This window comes from Metopolophium dirhodum, chromosome 8, assembly GCF_019925205.1.
Source record: "Metopolophium dirhodum isolate CAU chromosome 8, ASM1992520v1, whole genome shotgun sequence".
Taxonomy (NCBI): domain Eukaryota; kingdom Metazoa; phylum Arthropoda; class Insecta; order Hemiptera; family Aphididae; genus Metopolophium; species Metopolophium dirhodum.
Window position 1 is genome coordinate 21,199,695 of NC_083567.1, and position 19,514 is coordinate 21,219,208.

At 28.8% G+C, this 19,514-nt stretch overlaps 1 protein-coding gene across 1 annotated transcript in view; it reads right to left on the reverse strand.

The window, feature by feature from the left end:
- Window positions 1–19,514, reverse strand: part of LOC132949993 (head-specific guanylate cyclase) — a 299,190-nt gene that overhangs the window by 134,825 nt on the left and 144,851 nt on the right. The window contains exon 8 of the mRNA XM_061021156.1: window positions 10,049–10,188. Coding sequence (XP_060877139.1) covers window positions 10,049–10,188 — 140 coding nt within the window. The remainder of the gene's footprint in view (window positions 1–10,048; window positions 10,189–19,514) is intronic.

Sequence of the window (19,514 nt, forward strand, 5' to 3'; positions counted from 1 at the left end):
TCACAAACAATATCGCCACGTCCTCTATTAGAATAGTCATCGAATAACTACCGTGCAATGTGTACGACTCGTCGACGAGTGAATTGATCGGCCGACTTCGTTCTAACGATTCGCTGTTTATGCGGCTTCTCGCGAATTCCGACACGTCGACCCCGACCTACGCCGCGCGTATCTCATCACTACGACTGCACACGATCCGGAAGCTAGGGCATCAATCGCCGTCCGAAAATAATTCGAATGTAAAACAATTATGCCACTACCGCGGGAGCACGAAAAATAAATAATAAATTAAGAGTTCATTTAAGCCGCCCGCCGCCACGCGGAACGGACGAAATTACCATCGCCGCGGCGGTGTTTTGCGTAAATGCATTTTCGAAATTCCCGAATTTGAATAATTGACCCGTTCGCGGCTGTAATAGACGTCGAGTAGGTATACATGCGTTGTACGGTGCCGGAAAAGGGCCACGTTTTACATACCACTCGCCGACGTTTTCACCGCAAATAAAAACCCTACCTGTGTTGAGTGTGCACTATATATTTTATGCACGTGCGCGTGTTACACGCGCGTCTTGTGTAAAATATATTTAACATGTACACACACTATTATTAATATGAAGTACCTGTAGGTTCTCGAACTTGTTCGATCTACGTATATAATAATGTTATTGCGTGTATAATATATTATATATACCGCACTCACTCGTTTCCAATAGCGAGCGGTCCTTACCGAAACTACGCGTTGGGTACCTAACGTCCGCACATATATTATAATATGAATGGAACGAAGAAATGCCAAAGGGCGTTCAATCACACGTCATTATTTCGCGGTAAATATAAAAATGTACCGGAACGTTCGCCGTAGATATTATGCAGTATGTATATAATATACGTGTGTACAATCAATTATATTATATTAGGGTGTAACAGAAAGATATAAAAAAATAAAAAAAATGTATGCTAATCCAACGTATGAAAAAAATTGTGAAAATTATATGGATAATAAATCATTTAAGAAATATACTCATATCAAAAATAATATATGTATTTTTAAAAAAGTTATCTATTACGTTTTAAATCAATTTAATTGATATTAAAAAATTCTTAAAAAAGGAAACTACTTTACTTGAATATATGTTATCAACATTTTTCTTATAATCAGATTTACGAATTAGCTATTTTGAAATTTTCCAACGAAATTGGTAAGTATCAAATTTTAAAACTTTCAATTTCAGTTCAAGAGATAAAAATTAAAAATGTGTTCTATAAAATATATAGCGCAAGTTTAAAAAAATTAAAATTAAAATTATTGATTATAACAAAAGTTATTGCGTTAGTCAGTCTCAGTTGACAGTTATTTCTGTTATACCCTGAATATATTATGTATACATAATAATATTATTAATACGTGTGCGCAGAGGGTTGTAGAGACGAACGTTCAATAACCATCGTCGTTTAATGGCTCATCGTTTTAGAACACACTAATTAGACAAGTTTCCAACGTCACCGGTTATTTTCGAGTCGGTGCGTGTAGGAGTACGTAGGTATTATAGCTCAACGAACCGCAGTAGTTTGGCTGATTTATTTGTAATGACAGACTTTTCTATATTCGTCGTGTATTATATATAGTCGATATTACTTGACCATGCTTCCCTACAATTACTAATTTAAAATAATATGTTCACTGCAGTATGGTTGTTACAGCCGAACAGCAGTTTTTAGTATCATCATGAACGATACTTAGGTACACAGCGTTGTTTTCGTTCGATCGGTTTTTCGCAAAACAAAACAAAAGTATGTACAATTTTCACTTCCAAAAACCATCCAACGACAGAACTAATTAATTTCTCTACAATTGATACATTTTTTTTATATATTTTTATGAAAAAACATTCTGAAATTATTAAGAATGTTATAATATAGTATAGGTATGTATAAACAGTAAACATCTTCTATTAGAAAATCTGTTATTGACCAATAGGTAAAGATTTAGGAATATAATATATAAGAGAATAATATTAAGTCTACATAAATATAATATATAAAAAGTTTGGTTTTATATAAATAATGCTAATTAAATAGGTTAATGGATAATGTATACTGTTTTTGACCAATAGGTAAAGATTTAAGAATATAATATATAAGAGAATAATATTAAGTCTACATAAATATAATAAATAGAAAGTTTGATTTTATATAAATAATGCTAATTAAATAGGTTAATGGATAATATACAATATATCTACAGAAGGTCTGAGACAATCTGAGTAAGGTTTATGATTTACAGTAAGGGTAAGACTCTAACTCCGTTATCCAACCAATTTGCATTCAGTAAATTCTCTCGGGGCACCCTGTGTGTAATGTATTGTATTATGTAAATTGTAAATACATACATCCAACCATCCTAATTGTAACAAGTGACAAATCAGATTCACAAACTTCTTATTGATACTGTAAATCAAGTTCGTATTTATTTCGATTCGTTGGTTTATACTGTTAATTAAAACGCGGTTTTGGTAAATGATAACAAAATTATCAGACCCCAGATGCCCATTAATTTGTTCGTTACCTTGGAAAAGTTTTGGAATAATCTACAGATTAACTCGTTTATATACTCTATGTTGCTTTAACATAAGCCCAGATCTTTAGGACAGTTTCAAGGATAATTATCTTATATAAATATAAGAAACTAAAACCTGCATGAATTTAGGCGCACTGACTTCGTTTTATTATTTTTACAATATTAAATAGGAACACTTTAACAGTACCTATTATGTCCACAGTGTTTATACTATAAGTCAGATACTATATGCGTGTATAGAAATTATAATATAATAATATATCAGGTGAACTTTATTTTAAGCACACTAATTTTTGCAAAAAGTCTTAACTTTTTTAATAATAATATCATAAATATGATGAACATCATTTTATTAAAAATAAATTTACGAACTTTCACATAACTTGGTTTCCTTTATATCGCAACATACATTTTTTATTTCATATTCGAAAGCAGATTATTAATTACATTTGTACATTACTTCGATTTATACAAACTGTAGTTAATCAGATAAAAATATTTAAAATTTAAACAAGCGGAGTAGTGGGCCAATATTTAGGTTGTACACGGATATCACTACTCTATTCATCTAAACTTATAAGTTATAACTAATGAACTACTCGATCCAAATACTATGTTTATTTTAATTATTTATCGATATATTCCGAAAAATATTCTGCATAGGTAGGAATATTTAATTAGAAATTTATGTTGTTGTAAAAAAAATAATAAGTTATAAATTAATATTTGTATAAGAAAACGCGCGATGCTGAGAAAATAATTTGGTAAAAATTAAGCTGCAATTTCATAATGACATTATCTCGAAAACATTCTTCTCTGAAAACTTAGTAACATTATAATATAGTGTTTAAAATCTGATGTACTTTATACACAGTCGCCAAATTAATAAGTGTGGTTAGTTTCACGGTTGAATTCCGCTACATTGGTCATCAGAATATAGACGGAGACAGTTATATTGTTGTGGCCGAGGGTAGAGCGTATCTATAATATCCTAACATACCGTTACTCTTACACTCAGTACTTCGGTGTCAACCAGAAGTCGAAACAAATTTGAAAAATCACTACCGAATAATAATAAGTCAAAAACTACCGTGTCCCAGTAATATTGTCGAAGTTAGGGCTGTTCGATTATTTTGATTAATCAAAATTTCCTCCGATTAATCGATTTAATCAATTATTTTACGTATTAAAAAAAACGACTAATCGTACTTTTGATTAATCGGATATTAATCGAACATCGATTAATTGTTTTTTTCAAATAAACAATAATTAAGAATAAGTCAATAAACTATTTTTATAGCCATTTCCTGCCATTCCTGATATTGGTTATTTTCGTATCTTCTATTATGATTTATGAATGATTTTAAATAGACGACGACGACGACGTTATATAATATCAAAATGGTGCTATTTTTAGCTATCGAAAAAACATTTTATTTATATTTAATCTGTACTGGGTCTGGTCTGGGTTTATTACTTTATTAGTAATAATTAGTATTAGTACTATTAGACATAACTACATTAGTATTAGTGTATTACACTACGGCCACTCGCCACTCACCATTCGCGCGAGCGTTCAGTCTTCAGTATTCTCAAATCTCAGTTCACTGTACAGCGACCAGCATTCGGCCTTGGTTTAGCGGTTCAATTGCGACAAGAATACAAGATTATAATTAATTATAATATACAATTATTAATTAAGATGTGTTCAGCTGTGTGTAATGCTTTCACTAAGTCCGAGTGTGGGACTCTGGCAACTTGTGAAATATGTTTCAAAGGGTGTTCTAATTCAGGAAATACAACAAATGTATGGAATCATTTGAGTGTTTCTCACAAAGCTAAATACCACGAACTAAGAAATTTAAAAAAAAAAAGATCAAAGCAGTATTATGATCCCGGAAAACAATACACTTGAGTAAGTAATTATTTATTATAGAATTTTACTATTTCTAAATTTAATTTGGGTACATAATATTTTAATTGCATATTAATGAATGAATGAATTATGATTCCCAATTTCCAACTCTTTTTACTTGACAATTGATCGTTTTATAAATTTATAGTTTCGGTAGGTAGATCGTAGGTTGTAGGTCGATATTTATTTCTGTATTACATAGTACATACTACAAAGTACATACTATTATAATTATAATTTATAACTTATAAGACATAATTAGGTACTCATATTTTTTTATTTAGCTTTACAAAACAATTTGCAATCTGTTACTAACTAGAAGTTAGAATTAGAACGATACATGAATTTGATGGATAAATTAATGGTTTGAAAAAAAAATATGGATTAAAGAAGTCTTCCGATAAAGGCACTTTGTAAGTTCAGATTTTAATATATATATATAAACTTTTTAAACAAAATATTGTAACTATATAAATTAACCCTTAAGGTAGTGTAAAATTACATACATAATAATTATTTACATAGGTACCTACTACCAAGAATCAATACGGCAATATCATCTACCAATGTCCGATATTATTTTAGATTCTGAGTGGAGCGATGAATCATGAATGTATTGATTTTACAATTATGTGTTTTTATTTTAATTTTTTCTTTATGTCTGTCACTCTGTCATCACCTTTTAGGACAGTAAAAATGCTTTGATTTTCTTCAACAGTATGTTTTCTGATAGGAAAGTGAATCTGAGTGGTACTTCAGAGTTAGGGGGGTAAAAAGTAAAAATGTTGACAAAGTTTATCAAATTTAAAATTATTTTGTAGTTAAAAAATTATAAAATGTTCAACTTTTATAGCTAAAGGTTGAAAATTTAAAACAATGTTCCACGTAAATGGGTTATAAATTACTTTATTCACAGTAATATCATAAATAGGATAGGTTAGGTTAGGAACCTGACCGTCTTCACTCAGAATCGTTTTTCTTATACAATGATATTATATCATTTATAATATAAATGTTATATCATTGGATTCAAATTTAACACAATCCATTACAGTGACTCACTTGTAACCTACTGTATAGCAGAGCAACACCCACTTGCCCACCTTTTTTAAATTTAATTTAAAAAATGTTATATTAGTTTAATGATTTTTTTTTGTTTTATAGTTTTGTATTACATTAAAATGATAATACACCTATTAAATATATTTAGTAGTAATAGACAATAGTTAATAGTTAATACTTATACAGTTATACTAGTACTGATAACTAGTAGTACTTATAAAAATAGTATGTCAATTTGCCTAAAATTACAAAATTTTTTAAAAGCAATAAAATTATAATATAGCGATGGCCTATAGCCATATAGGTAATCAGATAATCTGGTAATAATATTATATCATACAATATGTATTGTATATATTTTATTATAATATTATTACAATAAGTATAAATCATATATGTATAATAATTTTAGAATAATAAGTTTTCAAAGTAGTTTTAACTTTTTAAGTATAGAATAACAATGTCAATGTACATTATCATTTTTAGGTTAACATCATCACAAGATACATTAAAATCAACCGATTCGTCCTCAGAAGTACCATATGATAGTAATTGTCAAAAAAATGTATCCAAGAAGTCTGAATGTGAACCTATACAATCAACTATGAAGTCCTTCACTTTAACTCCAAATTCAAAACTGAAATTGGACAAAATATTGGCATATTTTATTTCTATTGATATGATGCCTTATAATTTGGTAGACAAAAAAGGATTTAAGCTATTTGTTAACGCTTTAAATCCTAGTTATCGACTGACTAGCCGAACCACGTTGTCTAATAAAAAAATTCCAGATCTATTCAAAGAAACTAAAATGAAAGTGGAAAGCATTTTATTTAGTTCAACATTTTTATCTTTGACAACTGATTGCTGGACATCTGTAGCAAAAAAAACATTTATAGCTTTAACTGGACATTTTATGGATAAAAGTATGAATTTAGGTAAGAAATTATGATTAAATATAATATAAAATAACATATAAATAATTATAATAATAATAAATACATTTTATAGAAACAATTTGCCTTGGGTGTCAAGAAATGTCAGACAATCAAACAGGAGAAAATTTGGCAGATGCTATACAGCTAATGTTACTAGAGTATGATCGAGAAATAAATGTTGGTATTGGAGCGATAACAACTGATAATGGGGCTAATGTATTAAAAGCAGTAAATAATGTACCAATTTTTCACATGTTTCTTGTTTTGGACATAGCTACGATGTAGCTTTAAAAAGAGTTTTCAACTTAGATCAGGTTAAATCTGCTGTTAGTAAAGTAAAGGCAATTCAGAACATTTTTGGTTATAGTTGGACGCCCATTAGAGAAATGTCCATTGAGCAACGTCGCTATGGGTTACCAACTGAAATTTCCAACATAGTCAAAAACAAGATGGTGGTCATTGTTAGACTTAATAGAAATAGCTATATCTCAAAAATTAGCATTAGCATCATTCTTAAGAAGTTATAAAAATGGTATTCACAAAGACAAAATGTATAATGAAGAAGAAATGATTGTCTTAAAAACAATATTACATGTTTTACAGCCAATTCGACAAATTTCAGACAATCTTACAGGTAAAACATTTGTGCATCAGCAATTATACCAGTCATAAAAATTTTAGAAAATAGACTAAAATTGAAAAAAACAGTACTTCAAACAATAGTTGATTTGTTTCATATCGTTACAACAATAACGATATTTTAAAAATTTGTACAGTACTTGATCCTAGATTTAAGTTTGACGCGATTTCTTTGGGAACTTATGATGCAGAAACCTCAGCAATAAAAACGCTCATTAAAGAAGAATGTAATAAAGCATGGGGATATTGGATAAAAACTTCAAATAATACATTAATTATTGATTCTGAGACACAAAAAAAAAACAAAATGTAGGATTCACCGCAATATTTGATACATTTAACCAAACACAATCAACTGATAGAGTATGTATTTTTTGTAATTTAATTTTTATAATATTCAGGTCAAAGTATTGCAGTAGGTATTGTATTAATAAAGATACAATTTATATTATGTTGTAAGAAATTTCATTATCTGATGGAATTGATAAAGAGATTGACGCATATTTTCAAGTTCCGAAAATGCTCTTCAGCATGGTGGTTTTTAAATGGCAGTATGTTTCCAAAGCTTCAAATTATGGCTAGAAAATACATGTGTATACAAGCTACATGTATGCCCAGCAAACGAGTCTTCAGTATTATAATATCAAAGAAGTTAAAAAAGAAGTTTCTTCCTTTTTGGTTTTTTTATATTGTTTGTATAGAATAAATCTTAAATCCTTGAAAACATAAAAGAATTTACAACCTAAGTCTTAAAGTCATAACATAAATACATAATCAGATTATCTATGTAGATACGTTCTAATTTAATTGGGAATCGATATATAATCCTAAATATTTGATGAAATTGACTTTTTTAATATTAGTACAAGAACAATTTGTGGAAGTATTACTTATACAAGAACAGTGAAGAACCTGAATAATCTTTATGGACGCTTAGATTCCATTTTAATCATAAAAAACATTAAACTACTAAAGATTATATAATTAGTTTTATTTTTAGTTCAGCTCTAGATAATTATTATTGAACCATGATTTTACAATTTCAAATATTTTACTAGCTTTAGATTTTAGAATATACCTAGTGTTTGGTCGGCGGTCCCTTGTGGAATACCATGGTTTATTTTCAAAGGAGCACTATAAAACATAAGTATCATTAATTTTAAGTTTTAAACTTTTAACTATTTGCAACCTATCAATGGGCCAGTTGTGGCTACTAAGTTGCCAGTATAGTAAGTCGATAAGATCTAATAAAAATAATACAATCAAATTCTTTACTACATATTTCTGCAAAATTTAGTTTTTTAAGTATTAATTCTTGATTAATATTTAAATAGTTAATAGTTAATACTGTCAAAGTCTTTTTTGACATAAATCGATTAATCTAATCAGAAAATTTTAGAACTTTACATTCGGATATGACTCAAGACTTAATAAAATTCCACTGTTAACTCATTAATAAATAAATTACTTACTTCTTGATTAAATTATAAACTGATTGTTTCAATTAATCGATCGTTGTTTCAATTAATCTATTAATCAACCGATTAATCATTTTTCAATTAATTGTGCATAATCATAATCGATTCCCCCAAAAAATAATCGAACAGCCCAGTCGAAGTGCTTCATCGTATATCTGCGAGGTGCTGCAGCAGCTGTAGTTAAGCCGATAAACCGTTAGCTTGGCAAACCATAATAATATTATTTGACCGGGTGACGTTTCGTCAACGCACCCACCCTGGATCTAGACCCGGAGAAGACCACCGTAATGACTTATCAGAGCTTAATCCGATGTTCCCGCGTTGTTGTTGTACAAAAAATAATAATTAAAAAATAAATAATATTGTATAAGGAAAAGCACGATGCTGAGAAAATATTTTGGAAAAAATTAAGCTGCGATTTCATAATGACGTTATCTCGCAAATATTCTTCTCTGACAACTCGGTAATATTAAAGTGTTGAAAATCTGATGTACTTTATTCATAGACGCCAAATTAATTAGGTCGTGCTGTTAATTTAATAACATTGGTAATCAGAATGTAGACGGAGACAGTCTGTACTGTGGTCGAGGGTACTGGGTAGGACGTGCCTATAATATCCCAACGTACCGTTGTCCGTTACTCTTATACTCCGTACTCTGGTGACAACTGGAAGTCGAAACAAATTTAAAAATGACGATCAAATAAAGCCGAAGAAGAGTTTCGTAGTAAATCTGCGAGCTGCTGAAAGCAGCTGTATATAGTTAAGCTGATAAACCGTTCTCTCGGCAAACCATAATAATATTATTTGACCTGGGTGACGTTTCGTCAACTTACCCACGCTGGATATAGACCTGGAGAAGACCACCTTAATGACTTATCAGACCTTAATCCGATGATCCCTTGTAGAAGCGCGCTGACAGGTATTTGATTCGCTCGGAGACTTTGTCTGATGCGCGTAAACACGACGGAAAAGTTCGAAAGAAAACGGCTGTACAACCCGTTATTGCTTGTATATTATATTATTATTATTATTATTGTGTACACGCGTAATAGTCGCACACGCGTGACGTATATTATTTAACATCAGTTGTAACTATTTATAACGGACAAACGAAAACCGTCTGACAGTTATTATATTATTACATACGACGGCCGTGGCTACGACTTAACAAACTATAATTTGTTATACTGCTGCGGTCCGTCGTCGTTGTATTGATTAATTAATTGTTTTATTATTATTATTATTAAACATAGGCCGTTGAGTGAAGGTTATTTAAAGTTGGTTTTTTGCTGTGGGGAAGGGTACGGTTGATTTGATCACGTGCGTATGGGCATGTACCAGTTGCCTTCAAAAATACTTTTTTATACCGATTCACCTCAAACTACCTAGAGCAAAATGTACCATATAACCGTTATTTGATCGACAATGTGCGCTTACCTCGGCTGAATTGTGATTAAGCGGCTCGGGCAGGCACAGCGTCAACACGAACGGCGAGTTTGCCCTGTTCACGATGCCGTCGAACGAGAGCCGAACATTTTTCGGTCTTCTGATCTTGAAATACGTGTGAATCGATCGACCTGAGAACACAAAATACACAGTCCGTTATTACCTATATTATATAATATTATGTTTCATGTACCAGTGTGTGTCAGTGTATGAACACCGCGAAATCATAATATTATACGCTCGCGCCGTTATGGTTGGATGTGACCAGTCCGTTTTACATAATTTATAGTTAATTATAACATTAGAGCGTTTTTGCACAACGCATGCAGGATAAACACTCCGGCAAAAATAACTTTTGGTTAAATTATTATACAACGGTAATCGGTTGTAATATAATAACGTTGTAATTGAAACTTTAGTTTTTGCACTATCGGATGTCTTATATCCCGGTAAACTATTTTATCACATTGCAATTTGTAACCGTAACCAAAGACCTTTAAACTGGTTTATGTTTTACGGTTACATCAACATTGTAAAGGGGGGACCACACCGTGGATATTATAAAAAACAACTAGATAGACAACAGCCGTGCAATGTTTTGAATTTGTTGTCGCCATTTGCCTAAACGGCGGTAATGTTTACATTTCATCATATTTTAAAATATATATATATTTATCATTTTTATCATATTATAAAAGTGTAAAAATTGCCATTTAAGCATAGAGTGGACCCATAGCGGACGTGGCTTCAATACCAAATTACATAAAGTTAACTATCTAGTTGTTCTTTATGTCTATGGTTCACACTTTCAAACATCGTGTAGAGTCATGTTTTTTTATGATCTTGTGGCTTCGTGTCGTGCGTTTTTTTTTATCTGTATACCGAAATCCAATACCAGTGATAAGATTATTATACTTAACGATACCGCTTAATAATTTTTTTTTAGATATCATTTCACATATCTGTAACCACACGGCCAAAAGTTTAATATTATTATATTCAACTATCCGGTATCGTTTGGTTACTGTGATAAAATAACAATATACCATGGTATACTTTAATATTGAACCACGCGGCTTAGCCAATCACAGAAAATTATTTTACACAATACGACACGACAGGATGTAGTGTGAACTGCCCATAATAGATATTTTATATTTTGATAAGATAATCACCGATATTAACCAGATGCCCGTTAAAATGTTTAAAACAACCGATAACGATAATCAAATAACCGTACCGGTAGTATTCGAAGCGCATGCGCAAAAGCTTGTTTCGGTAAATAACGTTATCGGATTCAAACCTTATATTTTTTAACCGGTGTTGTGGAAAAACTCTCTATTATATTGTATTGTGTACTGTAATCACCAAACATGTTTGAATTGTTAATATGTTTTTTTATATTAAATAATATAATACTATATAAAACTAAGTTATCGCTTATATTATCATAATTACAATACATTTTTAAATAGAAAAAAAAACAGTTACCTATGGTAAATTGGTTATATTATAATGACATTATTATGTTTGTTGTTTGCCTATACATGACGCCGTCCCAATATTATTGGTTAATGGTTACTATTTTTTTCCCGAATAAAATATATTACCAATTATCCGATTAATGGACCGTTATGAGTTTATAATCGTTATGTATTTGTTTCATTTATTTTTAAAAATTTGTTTTGAAATAACACGTAAATACTAATTATTATTAAACAAAAATATATATATTATTCACAAATCGACGATTACATAATAATTCTTTACTTGAAAATTTATATTTTGTCGTGAGATTTTTGATATTACAATCACTATCCCAAACCGTATAGAATAAAACTTTAAATTCCCCGCAAAAATATTGTGCTCCTTCAATATAAAATCCTGTTAAACTTTATGTTAATCAGTTCAAAATATTTAAGTTTTTTTTGTAATTCAAAACTCAATTATGTATAATTTAATCATTCTAAATATTTAAGCACTTTTATCCATTAATATTTATAAACACTTGTTTAATAAAAAAAAAAGTAAGTTTTAATTAAATTAGAAAGTATATTATTTTAGTTAGGTATAAAATAATAAAATTTTAATATTGACGTGAATCATGTACCGTTTAATTTACCATTAAAATATTGTTAATGTTCAAGTATTTGAAAATAATTAATAAAATGTATACATAAATTGGTTGGTATATATTATATTTGTTATTATATTTTGTGCGTGCATAATAATAAATTATAATATTATAATAGCCGATATTTTTCTATTCACTAAACATTTTTTCAATATATTATTTAATATTTGTTTGAATTTAAAATATGGTATATGGCTATACATTTTTTATAGAATGTAAAGTGCTTCTTTTTAAATTATATTACTAAAAATTTAATATAGTAATAATAATTTTTTTATTGTTTAATTTAAGTGAATATATTTTATACATATAACAGAAATAACCCGTAGTACTTAAATTAATATTGAAGGTATTCTACCTTGATTATGACTTGGTAAGATATTATTATTAGAAATATTATTTCACACTAAAGCACGTCAGGAATTTAATAGTGTTGCTGAAAACTTTAGCGCAGTGGTCTCAAAAATGTGGCCCGTGAACCCTTTCAGTGTGATGTACATGAAACATTTATATTTATACTCTAACAATTTGAAAATAAAAAAAACTAATTATTAAATCCAGTTACATTTATATTTTAATGACAATATTATGATCAATAGAAGAAATATAAAATAATAAATTATGTTGTCTTAATTTATTTTGTTTATTTTAGTATTAAGACGAGTAAAAAAAAAGGTGTTTTGTCTTCGAACTTATGAAACTTTTTCAAATATTAGCTTGATACCACTGCTTTAGAACATCATCCATGAAATGTAATCATAGTGTTATAAACAAATTCATTTTATTAATAGAAAATAGGAAAATGGATATTTAAAGTTATGTATATTATCATTGTACATAATATTATCAGGTACTAAAATCATTGATTTAGAATAATACTATATTTAATTTTATAATATCATTGTTTAAAACATGGGTGGTATTTTTATATCTTTGAAAACATACACCTTAATACCTTATCAATATCAATATCTCACATTTTTCGTTTATTGTTTGTATATTAAAAATTTTTGTTTCTTAGAATACGGTTACACGTCATGTAATATAATTTTTAGTGTAGGTATACCAACAAATATCGTTGTATTTTATAATAATATTTTAACATAATATAGAACCTGCATATTATGTTACATAATAGAAATATATTGTTAATATAGTTTAATAATATTATGTACAAAATATCACCGGAAGGCAATATCACTTGAAAAATTAAAGAACTTGATTTTCAATTTGAATATAATATGTAAGTAACAATGTCATATTCAATGAAGTGGGCCCAGATATTCCTCAATATTAAAAAAAACGTCTTGTCTTAAAAATATTTCCTGCGGATATAATAAATCAATAGATATTCTTATGAGTCTTGAGACAAATTTTTAAGCCATGACACTTCCCCGAGAACAATTACGACAACGTTGGCTCGATCAAATACAGTGAGATTTAAATCATAAAGATGAGAATATATCTAGAATGGACTATCGAGTCATTGAGACGGCGGAACTTGGTAGAAGCAGCCAAAATAACTAATAAACGGACTTGTAAACGGTTAAAAATGAAATAAGTTTTTTTTTTTTATTATTGAAATTAAGTCCTGCAACTATGGCCGTTAACTGTTTTGATAGGGGGGAGGCGGTTGGAACGATTGGTTGAAACACGTTTTTAGGTTTGGCAGAAATTTCAAGTTGGACACGCGTAGGTTTCCGCCATGCCCCGGTAGGGGATGGCGGCATCTCTCTTCGGAAACCGTGACTGCCCGAAGAAATATGTCACCCGTGGCCGGGTTCGAACCGGCGTCTGTGCGCGTCGCAACCGATGCCTTAGTTCACTCGGCCACTCCACCCCCCTAAAATTAATTAATGAATACTATTATTAACCTTTCATGATAGGAGATTATATTTTTAAACAGTAAGACAATATTAGTCACATCTTATTTGATTTGAATAAGCCGAGTGCTATTAAGCCGATGCCATTGCCTGTTTTACTAGAATCTGTGTTTAAAATGATCGAATATTGAAATGAGGGACAGAAAAGTGTATTACATAATTCAATTACAAAACAATAGTGTAATAATTATATTACGTTTATCTCAAATAATAAGATAAATAATTATGAATAATAAATATGTCACGAAGCATGGTTTAAAGGATAAGTAATTTCTCATTAAGTAATAATGGTATTTCCAGACGATTATGCGTACAGATTATAGTGATCATTTATTAATATTTTACGAATATTTATTATTAAATCAAATTGAAGTTAAATTGTACAAACAATAAATATTACGAGAATGCACACAAGTATTAATCACAATTTTATTTAAACATAATCAAGTTCTTATTTATTCAATCTAAAATTTAAACAAATATGAAAATCATAAGATCCCAAAACGACATAGTTATTATTATTGGATTTAAATGTGAATTAATTGAATTAAACTTTTATAATATTTAACGTAATGTATAATAAATGCAGGGTTCTATTACCGGAAGGTTTCCCCCCTCGCGTCCTCAAATTATACGCTGAATCGCATACTTAAAATGATATGCATCCTATAGCTGCATTCAATGTAAGTTTTTGTCCAAATCCCAATACAGCACGGGCTCGAAAATAAGAGATTATCCTTTTGGACACGATACATGGAACTACATGTAGCATATTATGTGACCTAAGCCTGAATGAAGTATGAGGGTTAGATGAATAAGGTTCAAAGTTAGTTTGAAACTATATGTTTTTCATTTCTACATAATTTTATAAAATAATATATCTTCTCTATTATATTCAGATATTATGAAGTGTAGGTACGTTGGAATAGTTACTTAGTCAACAAATACCCATGTAACAAAGATAGTATTAACAAATCGATGTTACCATTCATAACAAAATACGCCAAAATATAATATATTCTAAATTAAATTATATAGTCGATATATTATAATAGTTACATATATTATACATATAAATTATATAAGTTTACAATAGATAGTTCATAGTATAACTTTATATATAACAAAATATAATATATTTTATAATATTAATGTTTTAATGCCAATAACCTTTGCTGTTGCGGCTTATGTAAATAAAAAAAAAAAAAAAAAATATATTTTATACCTAATTCGAAATATGATGTATTTGCCATTATAGGTTTAATGGAATAATACATATTATTTAATCATTGCTGTAAGATTTTTAATGATATCCGTAAATAAATGTACGTTAAACTTTCAATACATTTACAGTTGGAAGTCAAACGATTTTTCCCGTGATTTATGTTATTTTTATTCATTCAAATACAGACACAATCTACTAAACAATCAATAATAATATGCACTTTTGAATCTATACAGAAATTTGTTTTACGGGGCCATAATAAAACTGAATAATAGTTGTGTATAGGTGACTTTAATATCTAACTCTGTAGTTTTTCAATAGATTCGAAATAATCATCCAAGGTTAGGTTAGATCGATCCTATTTTAATATTATTATTCTTTTGCAATATACCAGACAAAATTATGAAATAGGACTACTATTGTAACCTTTTAAAATAATTAGTGTACCTGCAAATATAGGTAATATATTATAATATATACATATCAATTTTAAAAAAATCTGAATTCATTGCGTTGTTCTGTAAACAACTATTTTAGGTAACAGTAAATAATTATTAGATACATTCGATAAAACCTCTCTTCTATAATACACTATAGAAAAATTGTATAACTGCACAGGTTCGACATGGACAATTTTAAACTTTAGATGAAACGCAATTTATTGAAACTATTAGACGATTATCATATTGCACAAAAATTGTATTACAATATGTTAAATTAGGTGAAAGCTATCGTTGGCACGACAACTGAAAGCATACTTATTGCCTTGTCATGCACAACTACCCACCATACCGAAAGATGAAACAAATAATTGAAACGAAAGAATAGATAGTGCATCGACCATCACTTAATTTATTTATGGTCTGGTGGCTGATTCATTTACTCCGCACGAAAACTCATCTCAAAAACCCGATGAAATAGCAATATGGAATTCGATTTCAGGCACACGCTGATGGAAAATAATTTAATATTCTATCGTTTTAAATAATTAATCTTGTTTGACAAACAAAGTTCACGGAGGTATTATTTTTTTATGGTTTACAATTGCGTTTCTGATTACTAAATGGATATTATAATATTACATTATAATATACAAAGGTAGGTACCATTAAAATATTCCCGAGAGTAAAATTGTATGTTTTAGATTGATATTTTCAAGTTCAAAATAAAATAATCACTAAACAATTAATTCAACATTGTTAGGTATATAATATAATAAATTGAAAAAAACGTTTATTGCATTTTTTTTTTTATTTTTTAACTTTCAGTAAACTTGATAAATCATGTCATCAAAACGAGTACGGGGTATAACTATGTAGGTAATTAAATTCTTAAATTTTGAAATACTATATTTGAACGATTGACATTTTCATAAACTGTTGTGTATAAATCACGAACGATTCAGCTTGTGGCTTATAAAAGTTATTTTGTTTATTTAACTATATAACTAGGTACTTTATTAGTTCGTGGAAAAAGACTAAAAAGTAATGTAAACCAATCCAATGTCAAAATAATAATAACAATAATAAATAACGAGGAATATAATATAGGGAGCGATCGGAAGTAATATTTTTCTTCATGAATCCAAAACAAATGTACAACCACAAAAATGAAACATGTCTGAGATCCTATTTTAATGGGTATAATGTTTACACTGTTTTTCACATTACCTCATAATATATTATAAAATTTCTCTTGTTTACTTTAATTGTGTAAATTCGTTATTAATAAATGTGCATATTATTGTATTATTTATATTATATGATATAGTAAATAATGATATCAAATATATTGCATTTTTTTTTACGATCCATTTTATTATTAGTAAATAATAAAACTAAAACCTCATAACTAAAATATCTGATCACAATAATGACAAAAAAATAGTTAACCAAAACTAATTAATTTTGATTTCGTAAAATTAGATTGTACGAAAACGATATATTAAAAGATTTACTGAAGTCATGAGTTCTGAACATATTATTATATCCATAAAAAATGGTTGTGTCAAATGATGGATGAGAATATTGTGAACGGCGATTTTGAAAAACAATTAGAATATAATGTTATTTTTAAAATCCATTTGGTTATATATTTTATATATTAACGTTTAGATGACAATCCGGATTGTATCCAGAGTTTAAATTATGATATTTAATTTTACTTTTAACGAATAGGTTACATACATTAAGAAACACACCAATAAATATTTTTTTTGGAATGCCGTTTGACTCGGCGTGTAGAACTTTATAATCGATTTTTGGCGGCTGGACATAATTTATAATATTAATGTTGTGACGCCAGGCCAATGATCTACTGACTAGTTTTTTGTTTACCACAATAGCTATAGTAGTATTACAACTACAGTACAGTTGACATTAATAACCACACACAATTATGTTTTTTTATTGTTCTAGTAGGCGGATTACGACGGGGACTTAAATTGTTGCATTTGAAACGTCGTCGTCGCCTCGACGATGTACCTATTTGATTATAATAGTATTGTAAGACATCGGCGGAAAAAGACGCTCCGAAAAAAAGTACCCATCTAATTCCGCGGTAAAAATACGACCATGATATCATATATTTTGTTGATGATAATATTAGAGTCTATGGAATAACAATAATACAATACAATACAGCTGATATATCAGCATTTTTTACATACCTCCGGACGCATCGAAGCGGCATTTGCGTACTACGGTAAAGTCCAATTCCACAATCGAATGACACTAAAACCTTTAAGCATCTCCGGGGACCGGATGTGCGTTCACAGATCATGGGGTTCTTAAAACGATCGTTCGTACCACTCGTAAAAAACGCTTGGACAATTTTCCCCGAGAATTCCCAAACTCAATTGTTGTCGTACGGCAGCATAATGGTATTATGGCTATCGATGTGTAATCGACTATAATAATATTTCAGATAAACTTTCATCACGCTACAGTGCTACACCAAAGATATATATTCTAATAGATCACCGAGACCTGCCGGGTCAAACTATATCACCGTCAACAAATAAAAAAGTCCCAAGCTAAATCGTGAACGGTTTTGTACCGTTTTTTTTTTTTCGGAATATTTTACAGTAATGTATTATATTATATGAATAAAAATTTAATATTTTCATGGTGAAATATATTTTCAAAGCCCCGCGGTGTTTCAAATCCATAATAAATATTATAATTATATACGACAAAATTAAAAAAACAATAAGGTAATTTAATACGAAGATATTGTTCACATTTATCAAACGAAATAAAAAGTTTATAACTCGTAACATGTTAGACTACCATAATATTATCCTTGAAAAATAACCTCAAGTTCAGTTATAATATCATAATAATATGTAAGCTAAGCACTAAAAAAGAACATTGTTGACATTTCATTCAATTGTAAGTAAAATTCATCTTATTTAGTAAAATCAATTTTTAAGCATGCTTTAACTTCCTTAAACTTTGGGTATTGTAAACTGCATAAGTAATAATTAATATATCGAAATAAATTTGGTTAGATCGTTTTAATTTAAAATATATATATATATCCTTCGTACAGGTACCTAAATAGTTTTGTTTAAATTCTTATATTTGTTCAAATGTTTAAACTCGAAATAAAATTAAAAATATTAGAAACTACCACATTTTATATTAGAAATCCAATGTTTCAACTTTTAATAGAGCTTGCCAAGTTTCAAATCAGAAATATAGCTGTAAGTTGATTTAATAGTAAAGCAGGTAGCATATAAGTTATAGAAATCATATAATGTGATATTAATTATTATTTATTAATGTATATTATTTAAAAATAAATACTATTTTTATAATTTGTAATATATATATATATAGGTATTGTTTTGTATGATAATTGTTTTCAATAAATGTGTCACAACTAAGTTTACCTTCACTAAGGCCGGTAGCGGATCCAAAGGTGGCGATTTCTTATATTCCTCATACAATTTTTAAAAAGCCGAATCGTATTCATTTATGTTAATAAATAAATATCATAATTCATAATTAAATATTATATTGCATAGTATGTACTTTTAACTTTTAAGTGAAAATAATGTTTTACTCAATATCTAAAAATATTGTGACAGCACTTAGTCGTAGTGTTGTGCATTACATATTATAGTATTATAATACTGTTAGTGAACCTACTATTGACATTTATTTTATTTCTTGTAATCTAACCTTTTTTTTTTTAGTTATTTTCTCCTCG